This window comes from Leucopleurus acutus, assembly GCF_964270905.1.
Source record: "Leucopleurus acutus genome assembly, chromosome: 5".
Lineage (NCBI taxonomy): Eukaryota > Metazoa > Chordata > Mammalia > Artiodactyla > Delphinidae > Leucopleurus > Leucopleurus acutus.
The window spans coordinates 41,746,481-41,773,594 of record NC_139147.1 but is presented as its reverse complement, the minus strand read 5'-3'; the positions used below and the strand labels follow the sequence as shown (position 1 = coordinate 41,773,594).

General features: G+C 34.1%; 1 protein-coding gene across 2 annotated transcripts in view; it reads right to left on the bottom strand.

The window, feature by feature from the left end:
* Positions 1-26,612, bottom strand: part of EPHA3 (EPH receptor A3) — a gene marked incomplete at both ends in the record, with an annotated part of 361,937 nt that extends 335,325 nt beyond the window's left edge. For both annotated transcript variants that reach the window (XM_082839944.1, XM_082839945.1), the window contains 2 exons: positions 8,131-8,195; positions 26,525-26,612. In XM_082839944.1, the coding sequence (XP_082696070.1) occupies positions 8,131-8,195; positions 26,525-26,612 (153 nt within the window). The remainder of the gene's footprint in view (positions 1-8,130; positions 8,196-26,524) is intronic.
* Positions 26,613-27,114: the final 502 nt, after the last annotated feature.

Genomic DNA, 27,114 nt, shown 5'->3' with positions numbered 1-27,114 from the left:
TTTGGGACATGGGACTTATTTAAAAAGTGTTTTATGCCATATATTTTTACAGGCCAAATTTAATTTCTTTTTCAAAAGGCTTTCAAAAGAAATTAACCATCAGAGAATAATAAACCTAAAGGTCAAAATAACTAATTCATGAAATTTAAAAAAATAATTAAGGAGTAAAGTAAATAAGCAAAACTTTTGGGAAATTCTTATTTTTAAAAATTCTTGACATACTTAGTGGAATGACAGAATGGAAACTCGTCTCTATTGGAGTATATATGTTATATTTATATCCTATATTCAAATGAAAACCTGGAAGCTTGAAAACATAGTGCTTATTCTAAGTATGCTCTTTAAAATATTAAGGGAACTGGACATTTCTTAGCAATATAGAAATAGATATTCAGTCTGTCATATACTATTTTGCACATGTAGCAATAAATTTAATGTAAAATAAGTATGAAAGTCATTATTTTTTTAAGTTTAATATCTATATTTTGGTTACTTTTATTTTAATAATCATTCATTTTTGATCAGAAACTACATTCACTTGAAGTTGCACAAAGTAAAAAGTTTTGGTGTCAAAAAGTTATTATTTCTTAAAAATGCTATTAATAAGAGAAATCACTAGAAGCAAAACTTTGTTTTTGATTTTAATGTTTTAAAAAGCTACTTTAAAAAACAAATATGAAATGATCTTAATAAATTTATGAAATATTTAAACATTCAAATTAGAGATGAAAATTATTTAAATATGTCTTAGCTTTTTATTTAACTTTATAGTTACTGTATGTTAAGTAAGAACCATGTAGTACAAATTTGTGAGCAAAGCTGAAATAAATAAACCCATCCAAATATGTTTCAGATCTCCTCTACTTTAAATTCCACAAAGCTATACATCAAAGTAAAAGAAGCAAAGTACATTGCATGTCATATTAAAAAAATTCTAATCTAAAACCCCCAAAATATAAACAAATAATATTTTGATGCAGAGAGGAAGATTCACATAGAAATATACAACGTTAACAATGGAAAATATTTTCTATTCTTTAAGCACTAATAAAAGTTCTGTTAAAACAAATACAAGATAACATTTTAATTTTTATAAATTAAATGTTGCCAGAATAAATTCTATCTTTGCTGATTTCTACCACTTATCCACATGCCCCCTTCTTTTATAGTGTATTTTGTTTCAAGGAAAGGTTAAAAAACCCTATGAAACTTTGTCATGTTTTTCTAATTGATCAGACAAGCTTCCTTGAAAGGTTAGCACAATAGGTAAAAGTGACACATTTAAAATATATAGCATTGTTCATTCTAGGCAAAAAAATGTCAATGACCAAGAATCACATATCACATATGTGAATAATTTGATTTTCCTGGATGGACTATTCAGCATATGAAGCAAAATTTGGACTGTGATTCACAAAGGCAAAGTCCCCAGTGGTTATTGTTGACACCCAGTTGTCAAAATATTCTTCCTGCATTTCATACACCATTCACAAAGTGAAAGCTAGAAATCCAGCAGATAAGACTTTTAGAATCCAGACTTCACAAATAGCAATAATTCCAATATCGAAGGCACATTATAGTATACTGGAAACTTGTTTTAGAGAGTATTTTTATTATTTCTGTTACTCTCTATGATTCATTCAATTCTAAACATTTCTAGTTTTAGTTAAATGGAATTTACTTGCAGGATCCTAGCTTTTTACTCTTAGAGGACAACCTATATAATTTTCAATATAGAGCTGTCTTTAGCTAGTTTTCTTTTTCAGTTAACTTCCAATTCATAGGCTTGTAGTATTTTCTAAATACATTTAACTAAATAGTTCTGCTAGTACAAAAAATAACATATGTAATATAGACATAGACATATATCTACACTATTATATATGTATGTTTGTATATTATATATCTGTAATATATACGCATATATATATACAATATATATACAATAGTATGTATATATTATAATTTTACTTAAGTTTACGCCACTGAAAAGAGAGTGAAGTCATTACCAGACACCATTTAAAATAACAGACTAGAAATCATCAAATTTTCTCAACAAATGCAAAATTAGTATTAGTTTAGTTATACTTCCTTGTTTTGGAAAGCTTTCATTATGCATTTATTAAGGTAATGTTAATTTATGGACAACTAATCCACAAACTTTAAACAAGGAGAATAAAAGGGAGAATTTCATGAAATGGGAATTGGTCTCAAAGAGCTTTCAGTTTCCAGGCTTAAATAAATATCAATGAAATCACTGCAGTAATGTATAATTACAAGCTGTAGAGGTACAACAAAGAACAAGGCAGATGAGCTTAATAGGTGTTCTGTCCTAGTCTGGGGGGTGCCAGAAGGGTAGCATATGAGAAATAGAAGGTCTCCCTGAAGAAAAATATTAGCATTCTGAGGAAATTCTAAAAAATTCTAAAAATTATTAAAAATTTAAAATAAATTAGACACCCAATTTACCTTATTTTGATTCTTTCAATTCAAAATGTAGTTCAAGATTATATGTGAACTTTTATCTGTGCAGATTCAACGAAATAACAATCATGTGTTGTCAAAGGCAATATTTTGGGCTCTTAATTGAGAAGAGGTGTTTGCTGGCACCTCAGGCAATACTATCAGTTTTCTTTCCCCAAAATTCAACTCCTAGACAACAAGTTTCGACTGAGATTTAAGCAGACATATGAATGAATTTACCAAAAGGTTTTGGATTAGAATGGGAAAACTGTAAAATTTATCTAAGATTAAGAAATGATATTTGTATATCTCTTTTACATACATTAGTATATATATACTTATTCATAGATAGATATATAGCAACATCTCATTTGTTCAAGTGTCATTCACTATAAAGCGCTGTGACATAGAAATTACTGTTATCCCTTGTTTAAAAGTGAGGGTAAGTATTAATGAAGGTTAATAGTCCTGTATTAGATCATACTGCAATAAATGACAGAGCCAGAATTCAAATGCAGATGTGCCAATTCTACACGATGTGCTTATTCTATTTTACTATTCTGCCTGTTTTCTTTGACTTCATACTAAAGCACAAAAAAGATAACTTGGGAAAATACAAATAACATTGTAGGACAGAATTATGCATTTCCATAGCCTCAATTTAGAAATTAAGGTATTTGATCAGGAGATAAAACATTGGATTCTATCAGGAGGCCTTTAACTGGAAAGTATGGGAAATACAAAAAGAATGGATTTAACAGGGAACACGTATTTTTCCATGTAACTCAGTGGTGCTAAGATGTCAGGGTTTCAGGCTGATCTCTCTAATGCTCTCTGGGTTCCACCTTTCTGGCCATTAAGGGAGTGCAGGTGCTCCAGACTGGACATTGGGCTATCACAGGGCAAACTCAGAGGCACAAAGCACCTGGCCTCTTCCCATCTCTTTTTATTGGAAGGAAACCTTTCCCATAAGTCATTGGAATTCTGTTCCAGTCTTATTGACTTCACTTACTCTTGCCTAAACCAATCACTGGCAAAATGACTGTCATTATCATGATTTGCTCTCAGATAAATCAATATTCACCCTGCAAAGTGGCAAGAGGGGTCATTTTCCAGGAACACATGGGAGGGTGAAAACCTGAATAATTTCAGTGTTCTATCAGCAAGGAAAAGCCAGGGTACAGATACTCGATGAGCAACCAATGGGTCATCTATTTGCCAGAAGAGTGTTTTTTATTTAAGTACATTATCACTGTTAAGACACCAATAAATAGCTAAGGAAACCTTTAGGGAAAAAATCTAAAAGAACTGAAAAGAGGGGGGTGGTATAAATTTTTTAAAAAATCTACAACTGTTGCTTTTGAGACTTCTCATTTCAGACTATTCTTTCACTATACCCGCCCCCCCCCCCAACCCTCTCTTCATTCTCTTCTCCTTACTTGAGTTTCTTTGAGTCCAGGTTCTAGATGCCTTTGTACTGCTTGACCATCATCTCAATACTATCCTAAGTGAAAACTGTGTAGCCTCCCTCCCTTTAATTCCTCCTCTGGGGTGATACATAGACTAAGACACTGTCAGTCAATCAATCAATTTAAGTACTAGTCATGTGTAAACCAAGGACTCTTTCTAGATTGTAATCCAGCAACATATATGGGCTTTGATATATGTTGATTGTCCCCTAAATCAAAAATATTCAAACTATTGAATTATTTACTAAAATTTCTGAAGATAATTAAGCCCAGAATTCAAAAATTATAATTCATAGTTTACAAGGCCAGAGAAGGTTAATTGCTTGTCTAATTTATTAAAGTGAACAAACTTACTACCAGAAAATATCCATGTCAAATAAAACTCTTCTGCTGAAAAGGGAACTGCTGTTCATGACCCCCTTGATAATTTCAGTTTACAAGTTTGAGTATTATTTTCATGAAATTCATTTAGAGAAAACCAAAGTTTCGTTAAACTTCTTCACAGATACTTATTTGGGGAATTTGTCCCATGCCTAATAGTATATAGTACCATACTTTTCTGCCAGGTTTCCTCTAAGATTTGAAGCACCATTTGAAAATAGAGATAGAAGTAATCCTCCCAAGAAAATCGCACAGGTTAATTGTAAGGTTTTATGAATGAATATATCTCTGGGGAAGAGGGTAAATAGAAATAGAAAAACATATACATGAAGGAATGGGTCACTCTTGACAATTTTCCACAAAATACATTAATTTTATATGGCTCATGTGATATAATCATTCCATGAAAGATTCATTTCAAATTTGGAATGAATTATTGGCTTATTTCTTAAAATTTATATTTCAAAAGATTTGGAATTTAGAGCTTCTAATGGGAGTATCGTTGGGACTTAGAGAAGTTGCTGGCAATCCCAGCTCCTCGTGGAGTGACCATAGCTCCTGCTGGAGAGCTTCATTATCCAAACCCTAAGCAAGGGTTTCTCAACCTGGATGCTGTCATTTTGGACCAGATCATTCTTTGCTGCCCTGTTTTTTGTACAATGACTAGCAGGATGCCTGGTCTTCCACACCAGATGCCAGTAGTGCCCTGCCTTCCCAGTTGTGACAACCAGCATATCTCCATACAAATATCTCCATGGGGCAAAATCAGAATTGCCTCCTGCCTTATCTACCCCTCATCACATGGAGAACCACTGCCCTAAATCAAAAGTGCAGGATTTTCCATGCCGTTTGTGACAACATGGATGGAGCTTGAGGGCATTACACTAAGTGAAATAAGCCAGACAGAGAAAAACAAATATTGCATGGTATCACTCATATGTGGAATCTTAAAAAAAAAAAAAATCCATAGAAACAGAGTAGAAAAGTGGTGAGGGTGGGGTATATAGGGAGAGGTTGGTAAAGGGGTACAAACTTTCAGCTATACAAATAAGGCCTGAGGATCTAATGTATAACATGGTGACTATAGCTGATAACACTATATCATAAAATTGAAATTTGCTAAGAGAGTAGGACTTAAATGTTCTCACCAAAAAAAAAAAAAAAGAAAAAAGAAAGAAAGAAAGAAAAGAAGAAGAGAGTGGGATATTTCGATAATTCAGTATGGTCTGACATTGTTATAATTTTTTCCTCCAAGGTTTATATTTTAGTTAACCTGCAAACAGATGCACTTTTACTTATTGGGGTTAATTAATTAAAACAATGACTAGTTCAAAGTTGTTTCCAGCTATCACTTCATTTTTTTATGGAAAAGCTTGCATCATAGATATCACTACTGATTTAACTATCTATTCCCTTTAAAACCAAAACAAACACAAAATTCCTCTATCCTTGTCAAATTGAAAATGACAATGATCAGGCAATAAAAATGATTAATTGAATCTAAAGGCACAAACAATCATACAAGCAAAGATGTTAAATCCCAAACTTAAATTGACTCAAGAATTGAGCTTTCACTCAAGAATATCATCAGTTTCTCAAAACGAAATGAATATTAATGTCACATTTTCTAAATTAGTGCTACTTATTTCCTCATGGTTAACATAATACAGGGGGAAGATTTAAAGGAAAAATGTACTACAAATCACCCCAAGACAATAATTCACATACTTGGTTTTTCTTTTATTTTAATCATTTGGAGCTTAAGGTATTATAAACATCATGATCTGTTGAGGAGATTTTTTTTTTTTTTCTCCCTGCTGGTTTTAATGATAAGCTTGGAGAACCTGACTAGCTGTTTTAGGCCATTTAATGCATCTGAAATAGTGAAGTAACAGCTGCAAGAAGACCAACCAGGAAAGCAATGAAGAGGAGGCCGGAGCGCCTGAGGTCAGCTTTCTGAGGCTAAAGGAGAGACTGAAAACTGTTCATGAGAAAACCATAAGCGATTCCTAGGAGAAAGGAGGTAGGAAACTGGGCAAGAGATGAGAAAAGTCAAGAGGCCAGTTACCCTGAGGAGTGTTTCTTAAATTTAATGTGCTTAGGAATCACCTGGGACCGTGTTAAGATGCAGATTCTGATTCCTCTGGAGTGGGGCCCGACAGCCTGCATTTCTAAGAATCTCCCAGGTTTTGACTCTGCTGGTTGGTGCATGTGTACACTGTGTGTGGCAAGGTACTAGAACATCCCTCCCCACCCAACATTTCTCTGGAAGTAAAAGTGAACTTTGTTCATGATAAAATCTATGAGATTAACAAGGTAAAAGAATTCATTTCCCCAAATTCTCAACACGGAGAAATGTGTTTTCTTTATACCTTCTTTAAAGGAAAATAAGAGGTAGACTGCTGCTTTGATATACAAATTAACTTATTGTTTACTATATATATATATATATATATATGTAAAGTATCAGTACGGTTTTTGCTTTTCATATCTCCTTAGGCAGCAAGTTTCTATGATATGTTATCTAATGGAGTAATGAAAGACTCAAATTTCTAAAATCAAAATTAAAGTTAGGTTTGAGTTTTGGATGATGAGTTTTAAATGAGTTTTCCAGCTCAATCCAGAGTTTCAACTCATTCGTTATGACTACCCAGGATGTGCTTTTACCCTAACCATTTGATTCCTTTTAAACCTATGGGAAAACCAAACCTTGGCTTACTTCATACTCTTCCCTTCTAAGCAACTAAACAAGGCCTGATTATGTGATAGGTTTTGGCATCATGTCAGTGTCAAGGTGCACCAGGAAGAGAAGCAGATACAAAGATGACAGATAGATGAAGTATCCCTGATGCAAAACATCCGTCGGTGAAGAAGAAGCTGGTAGTAAAAATTAGTATGTTTAGGCACAAAAATCTAAAGACTGAACACCAATACTAAGTCGAAGTAATTATAACCTCTTTGAAAAGAGGCTGGCCTAGAAAAAAAAGGAATATACACATTTACTCCTATCACAAATATTCTTAAATAGCACTTTGCATTTTCCACAGGCTATCCTTGGAATCAAAACAGATATGTTTAGGCATTTTTTGTACAATTTTGTAGGAACAAAAAATTTCCAAATGTACGACCCTCTTTTTTGTGAAAAAAAGAGAAGGAAGATTTTCTCACACAAAGGCTCATCATAAATATTCGGGTCCCAAAATGCTATACACCTCAGTAATCTGTGTCTGGCTTGACAAAAGATTAAAGGTATATACAGTGCTTAGAATTTAAAGGCAGTCATATTTTCCTAAATAAAATGCCCGGTTTTAAATTGATCTAGACAAGCTGAAGACACTTTAAGCAAAGAAATTAAGGCAACACAGGCTTATACTGTTCACAAATACCTACCCTATGTGGAACTGTCACCACAGTTGATTTTAAGGCTACAACTCTGGAGGCAACCATCTCCAAATACACACTTTCTACATTACTTAAAATTTAGAGTCTCTCCTCAACTCACCTATTTTGACCACATCACAAAAAAAATGTTAGGTGATCACGCTTAGATCATCTGCATGATGGTAGTAATAATTAAACTGTTTAGTTAGTTCATTCAAGCAATTGATAAATTCAGAAGGGGAAAAAATACTTCAAAACTCTCAATAGTTCCATTGGATACAAATACTAAGCTGTGTTAGTCCATGTACTGAATATACTGATAAGCACAACTTGTCATCAGAAGTACAGGAATTCCTGTTCCCAATAATTCCTCCTGCTCTCAAGAGAGGCAATGGACAGAAGAATCATGTTCCTTTCAATAGTTTACCAAACTCACCCCGTGTGATGGGTAGGAGATCCAGCCCAGCTCCCCCTGAATTGTTTTTGAATCCAGTAGATCGACTAAAAGAAAACACAGATAACACAAAAACAGTTGAAAGGAATGAATTCTATTTACCTCTGTCAAGTTAATGTTGTCTGTTGCTGATATAATAATATCAACGTGTTCAAAAAACACGACTCTGTTCATTCTCATTATATGTGTATGATGAGTAGAAGAAGGGAATTACAAAGAAAAGCAACCACATGGAAAGTTAAGGGATCAAAAGTTTCTGTGACTTTTTAAACTGTTTATGTTTGTTTATATATATATAGTATATTTAATATATTGGCAGAATAATTACAGGTTTAAAGAGGACACTATAAAAATACAAAATAGGAAACATTAATGCTAACATGAAATCAAAATAACTGCAAAGACCATTAAATTTAATAAATTGACATGATTTCACTATAAATTAGTTAAGTATGCTTCCATAATTAATCGTATTTCTTTTTGTACATATTTTGATATGACATCTTCATATTGTCCCTGGTCAAAACCAAACATACTGTAATAAATACTGTATAAATTGTGTACTTATGTAATGAACAAAATGCTTAGCTATCAATTTGAGGAGAAGCCAAAGCAAAAATATGTATTATAATAGCGTAGCGCTTTGTAAAGCTTTACTTCTTTAAAAAGGGTATTGTTACCCAAAGACTTTAATGATTTCACTCAGAATTTTGTGCTAGTTATTAAAAAGTCTGATGAATAATAAAATATAATAAGAATGTAGTTGCATTTTGAATATATTATTAAAAGAGAAAGGCAAATGATTTATTTTCAACCCAGAGAGTATTAATTTGAAATGGACTTGAAAGTAAAATATAAAAAGATACTTTAAGTTTAATTAATAACAAAGGGCTCATGTTGATTGTCAATCTGTTAAATAATGGAAACTATAGTTTTCCCACATCCTTCTTCTAAGTTAGAAAACAACCCCATGATTGATTAATGGAAGATGTAGAAGAAGTTTACATAAAATATGCAGGTATTATTAACATGAACCAGAGCAGGTGAATCAATAAGTATAATAACAGACAGTCATTTTGAAGGGTTCCATATATTCACAAATCAAAACATAATGTTAATACATGCAAAGCACAACATGACCATGTGTTGTCAATAAAGGGCTTCCTGATGCATGAAAAGCACCACCCTTTCTTTAATCATCCCAATTATTTTCTTACAAAGGAAACATTAATCATATAAATGTTAAGAAAAAGAATTATATTTGATTGATGTTAGAATTCTAAATTTTCAAGCACTGCTTTTTAAAAGAAGATATTTGGTTAGCTGGTTAGATGATAAATATACTAGGTGAGTATAAGAAAAATTCCTAATCATTAAGATAAAAAGATAAAGTTCTCAGAGGAAAAAAAACACATAAACTTAACCTATTACACTGGAATTCCTTAATGATTAAACTTTTTTCCCCTCACAATAAATTAATCCCAGTGAGAAGTAATTATATTTAGATAAAAGAAGAAGATAGTTGCTGCATGGATTACATAGTGTAATTTCCATAATGGAATTATTTCCCAGGATATCAATTTGGAAATTAATAGTATGCTTAATTATATTGAAATTATTTCTGGAAAATGATTTCTAAAAAAATTTCTACCAATTAATGTCACGGATAACATTTCAGATTATATAATGTTAAAGAATTTTTGAAAATATGAGAATACATCCTCACCTTTAAAGTATGTTACCAACATTTATTCTGATAGACATACCTAGCTCAGTTGTTGGTTCTATCACATTCAGCAGTTGATTTCTCTGAGTTTTACACAGGATTTGCATCGTAGAATTTACAGGGCCAGTATTCATAAATCATTGGATCACATTTGTAATACCTTCAGGGGTTTAAATGATTCAATGTTTTTGTGTGTATGTAATAATTGAATATGTACTAAGTGATGAATATATGTTATTCCACCTGCTAAGATGAATGGTTGATTTAATTTCAGTATTAATAACCAGAGGAAAAAAGTGTTTGAGGCAAGGAAGATATAAATATTTTCTCCACTTAGTAAATTACTCATTGGAACGTAGGTTGTTAACTAAAGAACTATACCCTTAAGTTTTCTCTGATGATAATGATGAGGGGAAAAGGACTGGCTTTATCACATCAGCATTTGGTTTCAACTCAAAGGAGAAAAGCTAAACCAAAAAGAATTGTATTGCACTGTCAATTAAAATTGGTATAAGAGATTAATTTAATTTATTTCATTTACTCAGAAATTGAATTTTTAGTGCACTCCATTTAGCATGAATGAGGGAACACACAATTAGCAGCATTACTCATGATTCTGATCCTCTTATCTATCAAACATAATTAGGTCTGCACTGGTTATCTCACAATGTTGCTGTGATGATCAAATAATATAAATTTAGTTAAAGCCACCTGAGGTTATTACATGCTATACAGATTCAATGTTCTTGTAAACTTAAAATATTATCTAACAACAGTTCCAATACAATTCTTCTGAATGGTATTGGAAATCAACCATCAATATATGGCCTAATAGAGAAGAAAAGTGACATCAAGACACTTTTTAAAAGCACCTATTTGGGGTTTATAAAGTGTTTTTGTTTATAGCCAAATAAGAACAACACAGTCTAAGAATTCTAGCCACTTAAAGTCAATGGTTACTAGACTGGAATTTGCCAGGATATAAACCTCAAGGCTCCTGTGATCTGTTGTATAGCAATCTTGAGTGCAGCATAATTGAGATAAGAAGAAGAGAAAAGTTAATGGAATTTGAAAGTCAACCTGCTGTGAGTGATGTCTCTGGATACATTGACTAAATCTAACCTTGCAATGCAATATCTTAAACCCCACACTGATATGGGCAAGAACATTAGTTACTAATGCTTTTCCTCTCCCAAAAACGCTGTAGACCTGATCATAGCCTTTCAAGTAGTGCCATTATTCAAATGCCAGGGCAGATAGAATTGTGATGTACAAACATATTGTAGTCTGAGTTTTAATGACACTTTGTAACATGGAATATTTATTTTAATTGCTAAAGTTTTTGAGTTTACAATTATGAATTTTAACAAAAATATTAGGAAATTATTCTTAAGGGTAGGTGGGAATATATAAATAGACTAATTCTTTAATGACTGCCTCATGCTAAGTTATTTGCCAAAGATAAAAATGGTCTCTTACCAGATTTCATATTCTAATGGTTGATTTCCAAATATTTTTGGTTTGTAACAGAAAATATGTCATTTCATTAATTTCAGAATATTTTCTATTCAAAGAGCTATGTAGCATATATTAACTTCTAAAAGTGATTTAAATTGGACACATTTTGAAGTGTTAGAACTCCACTTGAGATATAAATAGGAGTTTTTGGCAAAAGAAATCATTGTGGGGAGTCTGGATGGATATGGTTCTGGATGTCTTTCACATGCTTTACTCTGTCTAGTCTCACTGCTTTTAAATATAAAAAAAAAATATATAAATAGGTGAAGGGGTTTACATTCATGAAAACAGTAAAGGAATCTTCACTCAGTCACCTTGAATTGGCTTTCAGGTGGGCACTAACACGAGATTTGCTGGTCAAAATGATGTGTGGTGTCTGATGAGAATTAGAAGGCGTAGAAGGAAGTAAAGGAATAAGAACAAAGTATAGGGTAAACTGGCTCATATTGGTTGTAAGTGCTTCTGGAAAGAAGGAACCCTTGCTGTCATTCATGCCACTGATCTTTCCTGTCACTTTTCCCACTTGGCTGAATTAGGGATTTAAGATGCTCAGGAGTCTTGTTCTCTCTTCCCTTCTTACCCTCTACAATAATGAAGAGACAATCAAATGTCTACTCCTTTGCTCACTGGCATTGACAACATCATAAAGAATTATCTGTGCCAAGAATTTATATACCACCTTCCCTTCTTACTAATAAGAATTCATTAAAAATTTTTAAAGGACTCAGTCATTAAAATAAGATTTTGCAACAAATGTTCTCATTTAGTAAGGACAGATTAAAAACTTTAGGTATAAATTTCTGGAGTTTTACATTTAAAGAATCATTAATACACCAAGATTTTTCAAGAGCATTTCAAAATTCTGATTCATAGTGGCTATCTGTCCACTTAGAAAGACTAAGAGTTAAACAAATATTCACATCTTTTAGATTAAGTGCTGCAAATATACAGATAGTACGAAAATAATTTTTAAAATTAAATGCCACAATTTCTTACTGAAGTGGAAGATCATTTCAATTATTTAATTAACATATCTATGCTTTGTGGTAATGCTATAGTTGCATTTAAGAAAACATTTAGAAATGTCAAGGTGACAAGTAGGGTTTAATGGCTAAAGAATTTCAGACTTGTAATAACAGACATGTTTTCTTGTAAAACCTTCAGTTACAAGGTGCTTTTATAACCAAGTGCAAATAACTATGAAACCACTAGAGCAGAAAACAAACCCATCCTTTGATTTTGTCTTGTTTTTACTAAAAAATAATGACATTTCCTTTCCTGTTTGTGCCATCACTGTAATTGTCCCAGACACATTTCTTGTACACTATTTATCTTTATCATTTTCATCACTTTCTGTTATGATGAAAAGAGTAGTTTTGCTCTAGGTTACAGATAGCAGAAGAGTCCTTTAATCTGCTCCTAAGTTATACTTAAATGTCGCAAATAGAATACAGGAAGTAATACATTTTGATCTCAGTGTTGTAATTCTCTGTATGGTACTCTGGTCAACCATAACATGGAATCAAGAAATCAAGATGTATTTGCTGACAGGAGTCCACCAAAGCTCAGCTTTTCATTTTTACTGTACACACCCAGGTATGCCACAGAGAAGAAATTTAGAGAAGTCAGTTTTATTAATGTACTTATCTATTTCAACATAACTTTTATCTACTAGGATTATATATTCTTAGTTAACAGTCCCTATAGACTTCCTGTTTATGTTTATTTCTAAATAAACATAATTAAAACATCTTTGTAATAGATCATTAGTATTGTATTTCACAGACTAAAACTTATAAAAATGTTTTAAACTATAAATGAAGTCAACTAAAATCTACTAATTGTGGATAGATAAAACTTCCTGTAATCTATGTTAAATTTTACAGGCATTTTGTGTCATAGAAGTATAAATTTATGATAATTTCTCAATCAAATAACCAAGTAAAATAATTATGTAAAAAATTTAAAAAGTGTGTAGTGCTAGACATTTCTGTGAAAACCCTCTTGTTGCATGGTATCAATGGCTTATTTATGGGATATAACCAGATTTCTGGACAAGGTGGTATACTATCAACTTTTTCGTATTAGCTTTTCTTCCTGGGCAATAATTTTATATTAACTTCTATACAGGCAGGTCCTAATTAAAGAAGAAACTGTAATTAGCTGCCGCATTTCAATCTTTGCCAACAGCAGGAAGAAGTCATTGGAATCAAAACATAGTCTTACAGTAAGATGTCTTGTGTTCTCATGACTACAGCAGCTCAAGGAAATAACAGAAACACAGACCAAAATTCCACTTGAAACTTGGATACTTCAGTAAATGTTAACTCTGTGTTGTTTCTAAAGTGTTAAAATTTTCTATTTTTTGCTTTTTAATCTGAGAAATCTGAAGGTCACTCTGATATTAATACTCTTAAGGAGAAAACAGCTATTAAAATATCCCTTGGGAATGTGTTCTTATAACAAAATAATTCTTTCAAATAAATGAGTGGGGATGTTCTACGGTCAATGAGGTTTTACTACATTAACAACCTCAGCTTTGATAATGGTCCCTAGAATAGCAGGTCTCTTTGCTTCTGTGCATTGTCAACCTATATTATGAATCATTTAGACAAGTGAAATGTGTTTCCCAAAATGTAAGGTACTAAAAGCAGAACATTAATGATTATGTAAACATTGTACTTTTTCAACACATTTTAGCTTTTTAAAGTGTTCTAGAACAGAAAAAATTGTTTATTTCTACTTTGAAAGGACTTTTTTGACAGATTAAAAAGTGAAAAATGAAAATATATCCTTCAATTTGAAATTATATAAATAATCATTAGGGCAAATAGGCACTCAAGCATTAGCACATATATTTTGCCTTCACACCATAAATTCAGGCTGTCTTGGTATATACTTTTTATTATATCGCTTGATTATTAACCTTTGACTACTAAATGTAAGCTATCTGTTTAGTCAGGGTTTGAACAATGGCTATGAAAATGGAATAGAACGTAGAAGATGGCCTACAAAACAATTCTAATATAGTAGTTATTTTCAAAATAAAAATGTGCTTGGAAGTCCCTTGGATATAAGGATTCAAATTTTAACATAGGGAACAAAAAGTGTAGTGATGAAATTAAATTTCAATTTAAAAACATTCTTTGGAAGATATACAGATTGCCAACAAACACATGAAAGAATGCTCAACATCATTAATCATTAGAGAAATGCAAATCGAAACTACAATGAGATATCATCTCACACTGGTCAGAATGGCCATCATCAAAAAATCTACAAACAATAAATGCTGGAGAGGGTGTGGAGAAAAGAGAACACTCTTGCACTGTTGGTGGGAATGTAAATTGATAGAGCCACTATGGAGAACAGTATGGAGGTTCCTTAAAAAACTAAAAATAGAACTAGCATACGACCCAGCAATCCCACTACTGGGCATATACCCTGAGAAAACCATAATTCAAAACAAGACATGTTCCACAATGTTCACTGCAGCTCTATTTACAATAGCCAGGAGATGGAAATAACCTAAGTGTCCATCAAGAGATGAATGGATAAAGAAGATATGGCACATATATACAGTGGAATATTACTCAGCCATAAAAAGAAACGAAATTGAGTTATTTGTAGTGAGGTGGATAGACCTAGAGTCTGTCATACAGAGTGAAGTAAGTCAGAAAGAGAAAAACAAATACCGTATGCTAATGCATATATATGGAATCTAAGGAAAAAAAAAAAGGTCATGAAGAACCTAGGGGCAAGATGGGAATAAAGACACAGACCTACTAGAGAATGGATTTGAGGATATGGGGAGGGGGAAGGGTAAGCTGTGACAAAGTGAGAGAGTGGCATGGACATATATACACTACCAAACGTAAAATAGATAGCTAGTGGGAAGCAGCCGCATAGCACAGGGAGATCAGTTCGGTGTTTTGTGACCACCTAGAGGGGTGGGATAGGGAGGGTGGGAGTGAGGGAGACGCAAGAGGGAAGAGATATGGGAACATATGTATAACTGATTCACTTTGTTATAAAGCAGAAACTAACACACCATTGTAAAGCAATTATACTCCAATAAAGATGTTAAAAAGAAATAAAATAAAATAAAACATTCTTTGGACATTTTTATATCACAAAACTTTTTTTAATTTTAAAAGAAGCCCAATGCAGAATAAATTGGTTTAAATTTCTGGAAAATTAAAATCAGGATATAGCTTGGACTTCATCATATTCTAGAGGATATCTACATCTAGACTTTATGTCATACACCATGACTGTTGTCTACAGACATACACACACACACATATAAACAAACTCTTCAATGTATAAATATGGGTCTTTATAAAGGCTCACAAAGGATCCAGTGAAGCGCCACATGCCTATCAGTTTAATTCAAAACTCTAGCCCTTTACTTTTCATATTAGGAGCATAGTGTCAATGGAAAGTATCAAACAATTAGTGCTGTGGTGGTCAGGAAACTTCATTTATCACTGCAAGAGAATGCAGAATTCAGACAAATCTCAATGTTTTTTCTTGGTAGTGTAGTCATAATATGAATAGCACCTATAGAAGCTTCTGTTTTGGGATGGTCTTTTTTGATATTCAATCATGTGCATTTCCAATACACACATGTGTGTGCATGTATATGTTCACACAGAATTTACATTAAGCTTAGATATGTGCTTATTAAAATAGCTATTTCTGAATGTTTGGTTCTTTCAAAAGTGCTTTTTACTTGTATATGTATTTATTATGCATTCATTCAAATTATTTATAAAGTTTTCTAGATATATGCAGTAAAAAAAATCTGGGTTATAATTATCCCTATTACACAAATTTAGGCAAATCATTTAGTCTTCTCTGTTTTTACTAATTTATTTTTGTTATTATTAACTTTATCTTTAAAAAAAAATCTTCCTTATATTCCAGGGACTCAGTTTTAGGCAGCTAATCTTCTGTAAAGATTCATATTGCACTTTTTATGACTTTCACGTCTATATTAAAAGTTTTTTTATGTAAGTATTCATTTTGTAGTCCCAACTAAGCTGTTATTTTCAAGGCCTTTCAACATGCTGATAACCTTCTTTTCTAAAATCCAGTAACTAATTCTCAGGTGTGCACTGTTTGGTAAATAGAGCAAATTATTGCAGTATGAAAGATGAGTTAATTTTTTTCTTAACAGTTTTCTTAATTCATTTTAATGTTTTTTAAAATTTATGCCTTTGAAATTAAATATAGAGTTCTAATGTTTTCACTAGGGCTAGGGTAGTAAAACTTGAGTTTCCAAAGGATCACCTTTGGAAAGGAAAATTTAAAGGGAATGGTTCAGTTACATAAGGGGACAATACTGTTGGTCACACACATGCACATACACACACATACATACACACACTCACACACAGTGTTGCACATAGACTTTTCCTCAGAGTGTTGTTCTGCTTAACCAGAGGATTATTTAGACAATCTACAAGGAAGCGATTGGAAATCAGCTTCCCAGCCTAACTTCTCAGTGTGAAGATTGCTATCATATGCAATAAAAAAGTACCTTTCTGAAATCTATAGAATTTTATTTATTGCTAAATTACTTTTGAAAATCAAGAAATAAAGCATATGTTAACTACTAACAAGCTGTTCTCTGTTTTCCGTACTCATCCTGAGATAGATAGGGAATGCCTAAATTTCATATTGATTAGAAACTAACTAACTTTATCACTGGCAAAAAATAAATTTTAAAGTCTCATTTTTTATCAAGGGAGGGAGCGGGGGGGATGGGTGTTATTTTTTTACTGGACCTGCAGAATTTATTGATCTACCTTTATTATTTTAAAGATGATAAATTAACCTCCCTTTAGTGAATATACAGAAAATTCAAGCTGAAACTATTTTCATATTGATTATATAGACTTATCAGCAATAAAATTAACCCAGGCTTCTCCCCTTGCTCCAGTCCCCACTGGGTAATCTGCCAAGAATTTTTGTCTTAAAACAAGTGGCAACTCAGTTTGGAGACTTTGAAGTCACATTACATTTTCTTGATTTGAGAGAGCTCTGCAAAATCATATATGAACTAGAACATTAAATAGTAGGGAAAACAGTTGTTGATTCTAATCCATCAGAAGTGAGAAAACAAAAGTTTGCTGCTAAGCCTTTGCTTTTGCTCATGGAAAATGTGCCAATAGCTTGAGTGGTTAGAAAACTCATAGGGAACCTAAATGATAACACGTTTGAAAACTTTGTTTCTCATGTTGCAGAGAAGAAAGCAAGGTACTGAAAACAGCTTTCTGATTTGAAAGCCTGATGTCATCAATATGCTATTTTTGCTCTTTGCCAGGTTAACAGAATTTATTGCAGTAATTAATGCAAAACATATGTGCTGAAACACCCACATGAAAAATATAATTGCCCCCAACTTAATTTGCTACCTTTCAAAACCCTGTTTTAGCTACCTTTTCTCAATGCCTCCACTTAAATAGAGTACAAGTGTTTCTACGAAAGAGGATATAAATCTTTATAATTTATTTTCTCATCTTAAGTAATATATAAATTATCTTTTAAATAGGGGAAAGTTTCCATAGAAATTCAAGTCTACTTTTTAGGCCAAGTTCTACTTCCACCCATTACTGACCTTTATGACAATTCCAATAGTTAATTCACACTTCATTTCTATTATATAAAACTAAAAAAAATCACATCCAGGTTATATTGATAATTGCCTCACAATCTCTGTGTATGGAATTCTTGACAATAATCTTTCCGGGGTGAGGAAAGGAGTGTCTGAGGGTCAGGAAAGGAAGACAGAGGTAAGAATGTATGAAGAAAACACATCACAGATCACATCTTTTATTCCTCTGTCCACATCAAATTTTCTTTAATTCTTAGTGAGTCCCCAACCTATGCAGATAATCATACCTTATGAGGGTAAACACTGCAGATTCAAAGTACTCTCTGAAGTACTTTTTTGAAAGTACTTCAAAGTCTGATTTTTCACACAAATACTCTGAGTACTTCTAAGATTTTTCTTGCGAGTCAACAAGACACATTAGTATAGTCAGTAGGATTGAGGTTGAGAAGCTAGAGCTTTTACTGAATAGGAGACCTCCTTAATTTACAGGAATTTGTGTATAGGAGAAAACATATGAGGTTAAAATCAGAAGACAGACAAGAGGGCCAGGCTCAGTTACTACTTTATTACGATGAGTTTACTTAGTTTCCTCAGTTGTAAAATGGGAGATGTCATAATACCTACTTTAGGGCGGCTTTAAGATTAAATGAGGTACAGTACGTACTCAATGACAATGTAAGGGAAAAATCTTTCCAGCCAGTGGAACTCTGTGTAATTGTTATCTGATTACTGGGCATGACACTGAAGCCATATTTAGTCTTGGAATGCCCTGGATTCAACAATTCTTTTATGAAAAACATTAAAGTTTTGATGACCACACAAACATCAACATCAACCAACTACTAACCTACCTCGGTAATGCCGCTCGCAGAAACCCTTCCTGGCCCATTCCAGGTTTACTCCCAAAATCAGAAGAGGGAAAATCCTGTTTTCATTAAAAAAAAATGGTGCCAATCAAATATGGGGCTGTGGGGAAAACAGACAACTTTCGATTGTGCACGGGGTGGGGAGTGGGTTTGTAGAACACGCCCCTTAGCTCTCCCGAGGGACCTAACAGGTGGCATCAGTAGATGGTCTTAACGAAAACTGAAAAAAAAAAAGTTCTTCATTTTCGTCTAGAGAGATATCTTTTGAAAATTCAAGAAACAGCAAAGGGGTCGGGAAACACAGCAGCAAGCAGGACAATGGACGTCTCAGGCTCGTCCCAACCGAGCGGGCCGGGTTCGAGGCGCTTTCCCAACTCTACAGGGAGTTCTGTGAACCCTGGAGAACGCTGTCCCTCTCCTGCACCTGTCACCTCGCGGGGCCGGAACTGAGGAGGGCAGACCGCGCCAACTATGGACGCCAAGCTGCAAAGACTGTCAGCTATGGGGGGAGGTGGGGAGTTGAGGGTGGGGGCGACAGAGACCTCGGGTCAGAGTCTATTGTGAATGTCGGGACTTGCCTGGCGCGTCCGAGCCGCTCGCGCTCTCCCCAGGTAAGGAGAGTCCAGGTGCTGGGGAGGACGCCACCTCTCCGAGCGCCGGCAGCTCCGTAGTCGCAGGCAGAGGGCGCACGTTTGCCTCTCGCCCGCCCCGCCTACGCCCGGCGCTAGTTTCCGCCGAACTTGGCGCCCTCCCGCTCCCCCGACTCCAGCCTCCGCCCGGGCTACGAGCGCCCGGCGCCGGCCGCCGGCAAGAAGCCGGCCGCCTCGGGGGCTCCGCGCGTACTCGCCGCCCGTCGCCTGCGGGAGGCCGCGCTGGCTCGCAGCGCCCGGGCAGCGCGCTTTGGCAGCCGGGCGCGGAGACGCTCGCGCACAAAGAACCACCGAACCCCGAGGGCTGAACTGAGCTGGAGGACGTGGACCCGGAGATGGGCTTTTCTGATCCCATCTTGAATCCGATGAGGAGTGAAAAGTAGTGAATTGTTGGTAGACTCCGTTTTCCCGCCGCACCTATGAGCCTGGTCCCGGCGGCGGCGGAGAGGTTGAGGTTAAGATGCCCTGGTGGTGGGTGTGGTGGCCGCGAGGGCGCCTGCTCATCCCTCAGTTGCCATATCCCTGGAATTCCCCGTAAAGCTCTGTTTCGTGCTAAAATTTCTCAGGGCACACTTTTGGAATTTAATCAGTATTGCATTATCAAATGTGGGAGGTGTGATGCGAAGGAAGAGAAGCGCCATCATACCTCCTGTGGCCACCCCAGTTCATGGCTAAGGTTATTCACAACAGTTTATTTGTACAGTGCTGCCACTTGTTTTCCCCCTCATTCCTCGCCTATTATTCTGACTTCACCATGTTGGTTTGGATTATGTGGATTTTCACCCTCTGCTTTGACTGGAACAGCAGGACATGGTTTAAAATGAAGAGAGGGAGGGGGTTCCCCGCTCAGGGCTTGCAGTTTAATAACATCACTCCAAGTTGGAGGCTTTACTGCTGAACTGGTTTTGATTCCATCCATCCTCCACATGCATACGCCCAGGCTTCCAAAGGGGTTTGGCTTACACTCTCAAAACTTTCCTAGACAAAATATTTTCTTCAGGGGAAAAATCAAAAGTGTGTAAACTTGAGAGGAGAAACAAAAGCACGCAACGCCCCCCAAATCCGCACCCCGCCCCAAACACACACCCTTTTGTGTGTGTGTGTGTGTGTGTGTGTGTGTGTGTGCGCAGGTTTTTAGAGATCTACTAAAAATTGATTAGCCAGATGTTTGACGTGGTAAATATTTTTCTTTTAAGCAAAAGACAAATATTATCATTGGTTTTAGAAACTTTGCATTTCTCTACCTCTCCATCTTTCTAATCGACTTTTTATTTTCTATTCTCTTGCAAAGACGTTTTTCCTCTTTGTAATCCACTACCTTTTTTTTTTTTTTAATTTCACAGAAAGCTGGTAGGAGGCAAACTAAAACTTTCTGACTTTCAGACTTTTCCAAGAGGAAAACTTCTGCCAGGTTCCAAGAACTACCTGATTTTAGGGAGCTGGTAATAGACACAGAGAGTGAAATCAAGGGGTGCACATGTGCCCACACCCTGATTTCCAGGAGGGGTGTCTGCCTAGATTGATTTGTGTCTTGGAATCCTTTGCATTTTATAAACGTCCAAGAATGTTTTTATTTCTAAAGTCATTACAGAAGAATTAAGGTTTTCAAATTTCTTAGAAATAAATTTCAAAGCCTGGTTTTCAGTATACCTGGATGAATAATATAATGAACGTTTTACACCACCAGTCACCTCTTTATTTGAAAAATCTGTGGAAAGCTACTTGTGCACTTGGTAAAAGCCCTGCTCTGACCCTCCCTGGTGATAAAATCCAGATCTCTGAAAACAGAATCAAAAAGGGGGCACCTGCATCTATTTTTCTAAATCTTTTATCAAACAGGAATTAAAAGAACAAGATTTATTAAAAGTTTTAAAGACAAGTGTGTAAAAAATAAAGTTGAGGATCTTGACAGAAAATGATTTGCAAAACAGTGTTCTTCCAAGAAATACATATTTCTCTTTCCATCTAGTATTTATGCCAAACAAAATCATTGGAAAATGACTAAGGTAACCCACATCACAGATTTCCTAGTAAGTAAATGTCTGTAAGAACTTATCGAGTTTTGATGATTTGTGGAAAGTTTTATTAATATTTTCTTGAAGATTTTATGACTTGGAGAATGTAACTCTCAAGAAGAGTTCTTGCTGTTTCCATTTGTGTTGAAGTTAGTAAATCAAATATACTGTGGAAATATGTTTTGCCTCTAAAAATCCTTTGCATATGTAACTGATTATTTGATATTTAAAAATTGCATATATTTTATTTCAGAAAAAATCCAGAGTTTCAGAAACAATTTTGACATTTAGGGATCTTCATAAAGAAAGTTATTTTGAGAAACTATTAAAAGTGAAGGACTCTTAAAGAACACACCAAAATTTGAATATTAAAATGTGGATAATATATAGACACGATAAAAAATCTTATGTCTTTTCTTTAAAGATAATAAGTTTCTTATGAGTCAAGGTGAAACTACTAAATTGTTTATAAAAGCAAAGAGTAAACCATAATTATATTCAAGTAATAAAAATCTTCACATGAAACTCCATAAATCTACTACAAAATGTTAACAAAATACCTTTAAGTTATGATTGTACACAACGTTTTGTTTAAAATGTTTGTATTCATTTTATGTACTTTTCATTGTAGCTCCCAATTACTAGAGTTTCATGGGAAAGACAACTTTATATAAAATGCACCATAATCTTACACGGGGTAATGTTGTTTTGTTATATGTAGTTTCCCTTTTATGGTTCCAGTTGCTTTTGAGTTATAAACATATTCAATTGATTTTATATCTTAAAATGGGTAGAAAAATCATTTAACTACAGCACCAATAATAAGAAAGTATAAAATTGAATCTGTTCATAGTTATGATGAAGCTGGTTTGTACTTATAAATCTATTGTTATTGCAAGAATATTTACTATTTAAGAGTTTTTAATTGCTCATTTATAACAAGGACAAGAATGGCGTGATATATAAAACATAAGAGTGAGGAGAATGGGGTATCAAAGTGGACATTTCCCCACTTGAATTATTATTATCAATATTAGTCTTTAGGAAGATATAGATTCAGAATGAATTAATTTCATGATAGATTTTGAGAGGTTGCAAGAAGTTTCTTTCCGGCACAATCAAAATATTATCGTAGCAATTCAGGTTGTCAGTAAAAGCTTAAACAAATTTGCTGATAATCCTGTTAATGACCTAGGTCAAGTGTTAACTGTTGTGGGTTATAAAATAGTGAAATTAAGGTTTCTCTTTCCTCCAGGCAAATAGCAAAGTTATAACTGTTGGGGGGAAGTAGGGGCGAGCCATTAGGAAAGCTATTAAATTACAAAAATGTATAATGCATTCAATTATTTAGTCTAGAATGATAAAATGCTATTAAAAGCAAATGTAAACTCTCTTTAGAAAATAACTATAAAGGTGATATGACAGCTTAGTTCTCTATTAATATTTCCACCACAATGTGTTATTATTTGAGGAAGTGTTTATACATGAAAATGATGCCAAGTCATACTGATTTTTAAAAAGGGAAAAATCTATTATTTAAATGTTTAGTGTCTCCATCATTTGCCTAATATTCAATGGGAAGCATACAGTGTTCATCTCTAAGTTTTACTTTTGAGCTTTAAACGATCACATAGTATCCTTTTGTACTTAAGTGACTTACGTTCAGTGAAATACATTTCATATAGTGTGCCTACCACTCCGATAAAAATCTCCCCAAAAAAGTAGTATATATATGAAGATTGAATTTTATTCACTTTAATTTTGAAAACTGATTTCCAGTGTAAAGAACTCTATAGGTAAATGTTAATCTAAATTACAAACACTTTTGGATAGAAAAATTATTTAGTGTATTAGGTACCAATGAATAAGAAGTGCATTCTGCCTCAGAAAGCTTCAAATGTAGAAAAGTGTCTAAAGACATTACTTTATCCACTGCTAAAAGAGATTAAACAAACAATAGTTGATTCTTTACTTTATATCAAGTTTTAACCGCTTTGTAAAGTTTTTTTTATTTAACATTATCATCATCCATCTGGGATGGCAACAGGGAGCAAATATATAAACTTTTCTAATAATACATAATGTAACAATCCTATTTTGTCATGAAAAGTAGTTGATTTCCCATGGAAGTCTTTTCTTGATGTGTCATGTAAACAGACCTGGTAAGATTTTAATAAAGTTCCCTGCAGCTTTTGTAAAGTTTCTATATAAGTATATAGGCCAATTCTTGATTTAAATAACCATCAAAATTATAAATAATTATCATCAAAGAGGCCAGTCATAGAAAGTATCATCTGGAATCATTTTCTTGAAGGCATATTAGAAAGTTATCTGTAACTGGATTAATAAAAGGAAAGTTCATACTAAACTTTTTTTCTAAGTATTTTTCTCTTATCATGGACCCATGGCATTTCAAAATTGATATTTTATTATCAATTCTCAAATTTAAAAAATAAGTCACACAATGGCACATTTCCTAGCAATTAACTCAGTGGTTAGGTTTTTGTTCTCTTTTATTTCTATCATGACTATCTTCATAATAGATTGCAAAATAAATTTTAGTAAATTTTCTATAGTGTTGAAATATAATTTTTAACATATTTTAAATACAACCTAGTATTTTGTATTTCAGTTCTCAAAATTTATATTAGAAACCTTTATTAATGAGATTCATTTTATCATTATTCCTTCTACCCAATATATGAATTTTCATAAGCATTGCTTCTTATTCAAATAACATTGTTAGAAGAATTGCACAGAAATCTTGGCACATACTTGGATTTTTCACTTTTCATGTTGTTCAACTCTACTACTATGTCCCAAGCTATTGCATTAATATTTGAAATCTTACTCAAATATTACCCAAGTTAAATCATTCATTTTACATTTTGTTTCAAATCTTCCCTTCATGACCTCAGAAGAGAAAGGAGACTACCATAGGACGTAATCTGGAAAGAATAATCCCACAAACAATGGATAGATAAACTTTTGCCCAAGCAAATTAAATGTAATTATGTCAGTTTTCTGAATATATACATATTGTCAATGTGTACCTGCCTGTATAATAATATGCATTATATACCCAAATATACATAAGGTGTGGCTTAAAAGCAATTTGCATTTGATAATTCCTATTTCATTAAATTAATATTCATTAATTTTATATAAATGTCAATAAGTTTAAAAGGCCTTTTTTTCTCTTGCAATTTACTGAAAGGTTACATTTTGCACAAAAATAATGACTCTCATTAATGACTCGCTATATCCCTGTGCATTATTAATTCACTAAAATCCATTATCTAAATAGTTTATAAATATTCCATCTGGAGAAATACAATTTATCATAGCAATATGGGAATAATATTACTGTTTTCTAGCTATTATCAATACTTTAATATTGTCAAAGAAACAAAAAGAATAAACACTAATTTTAACATACTTATATGTTACTCATTATACAGATAACTAGGCTTGCCTTTCATTCATAAAAAATGATTGACCATTACTTTCAAATAAACATGTTAATTTGATTTGTTAAAAAAACTCACTTGAAGGTAAGATAATTTCTTGATCCTTTTATTTTAGAATTTATAATTTCCCAATTAAAAAAAGATAAAAAATTTAATGAAATCTGCCAAGTTGATAAAAGCAGTCACTAAGGAAAGAATGAAATTAAACTGCTCTATTAGCAGTGAAAGTAGGTCACCAAATATGAGAGGCAGTTTTTATATTTAATTAAAAAGTTTCTAAATATTTTTGAGTTTTTACTTGTGTTTTTAAAAAATAATATATACAATATACAACGGTACTGGCTTGCCAATATATTTTTTAGTTAGTGACATAACATATAATGTAGCATTTGCACATCAACTTCTCAGTATTGCTAAATTGCTAAATATTATTGTTATAAGTTCAAAATGATTAAGAGGAAATCCAAGTTGTAAGTGTTGCTTGAAAGCAATCAATTATTCAGAAAAGTTTTTCTTAAGAGTTAGCGATTATATTCACAAATCATTAGGAATAGATCATAAAAGGTATACAGGAAAAAGGCAATGTCTCTATTAAGCATAAAATCTTATAGGAAACATTGGTGTCCTTAATATTAGGTTTGCACTTTAATCCATTGAAAAGGGATGAATGCCCATTAGGAGGAAAATAAATAACCCAGCACTAAGGAAATACCATTTGCTGCATATGAACATTCTTTCTTAATTTGCTGTTCAGTTATTTACTACACCTACCCAGGAGTTTTCACTATTCATTAAATACATTCTCCTATTCGTATATAAGCCCTTAAACAAAGAAAATCCAATCTCAGCTTATTGTAATTCCTGCAAATATTACTTATGTTAACGTGGCATATGCTGCTAATTAGAACCTGTACCACAGAGCAAACCACCGCCTGGCGGGATACACATCACTTCAATACAGCAGTTGCAACATAAATACACACACACACACACACACACACACACACACACACACATCTCCGCTTTAACAAACTGTGATTTCGCTTTAGCCCATTCATAAATGCCATGATCCTAAGTTGGAACAACCTGTCATTACCTTTAAACATACTAAAGAATCTAGAGAGAAGGGTGGAAAATTCTTTTAAACTTCTCAGAGTACTACGTGGTCATAATTAGGAAATAAAATACTGCCATGACTATTTGGCAATTAACATACCGGGTTGTAAAACTGGAGGATTTTTCTTTCTTTCTGCTTAAAATTGGCAAACAAGATAATTGCTTGAATTGGTATCAGATTTAAAACACATTTTAGGTTTAGGCAATCCAAAATTATCTCTTAGAGTGTTTTAGAAGACAGCCGAAAATAAAAGCACCTCTTTCGTTTACTCTGAGAGCAAACTGCTTTATTCGGAGGGACCTCGACGACCTGAGAAGGCTTCGGTGCGAACGTGCTTGGAAGAGCTTTAGCCCCGCCGGGCAGGGCTGTGCGCGTCGCTGTACCTGGCTTACCTTCATTGGAAGGTTGGAGAATCAGTTCCCCGAAGCAATTGAGAACAGAGCAGCTGAGAAGGAGGAAGATGGAGAGGTGACAATCCATGTTGCTGGTGCAGAGGGCAGTGAGAGGAGCATATCTCCATGAAGCATGCCACTGATGTGAGGGGGAGCGCTCTGATTGCTGGAGAAGTTACCATGCTCCGCTCGCAGGCTGATGTCAAGTTTGACACTGGAGATAAGGAGGAGTCTGGCTGCCTTTCCTCGAACCTCGCTCAGGGACATCCCAGGGTCCTAGTGCCGTCGGAAGCGAGCGCTGAAGAAGAACAGGACAGCGCGCGCGGCCTCGCAGACAGCTCTGAAGCACCGAGCTGAGGCGGAAGGGGGTGGGGGTCGCGGGCGTCACCAAAGGCGCAGGAAATCCCGAAGTTATGATGGTTCGGTGGTGGAGAGTAGTGGTGGGGAGAGAAAAACACCCCCTCCTTATTGTCAATGGAAAGCAGCTATTTTATTGTTTGCAGTACATGCTCTTGTAGTTAATCCCCCGAAGAAACCAGAAACCCTGCTAGAGTGTCATATGGCAAAGTGAATGGAAAAGAAACTGAAAT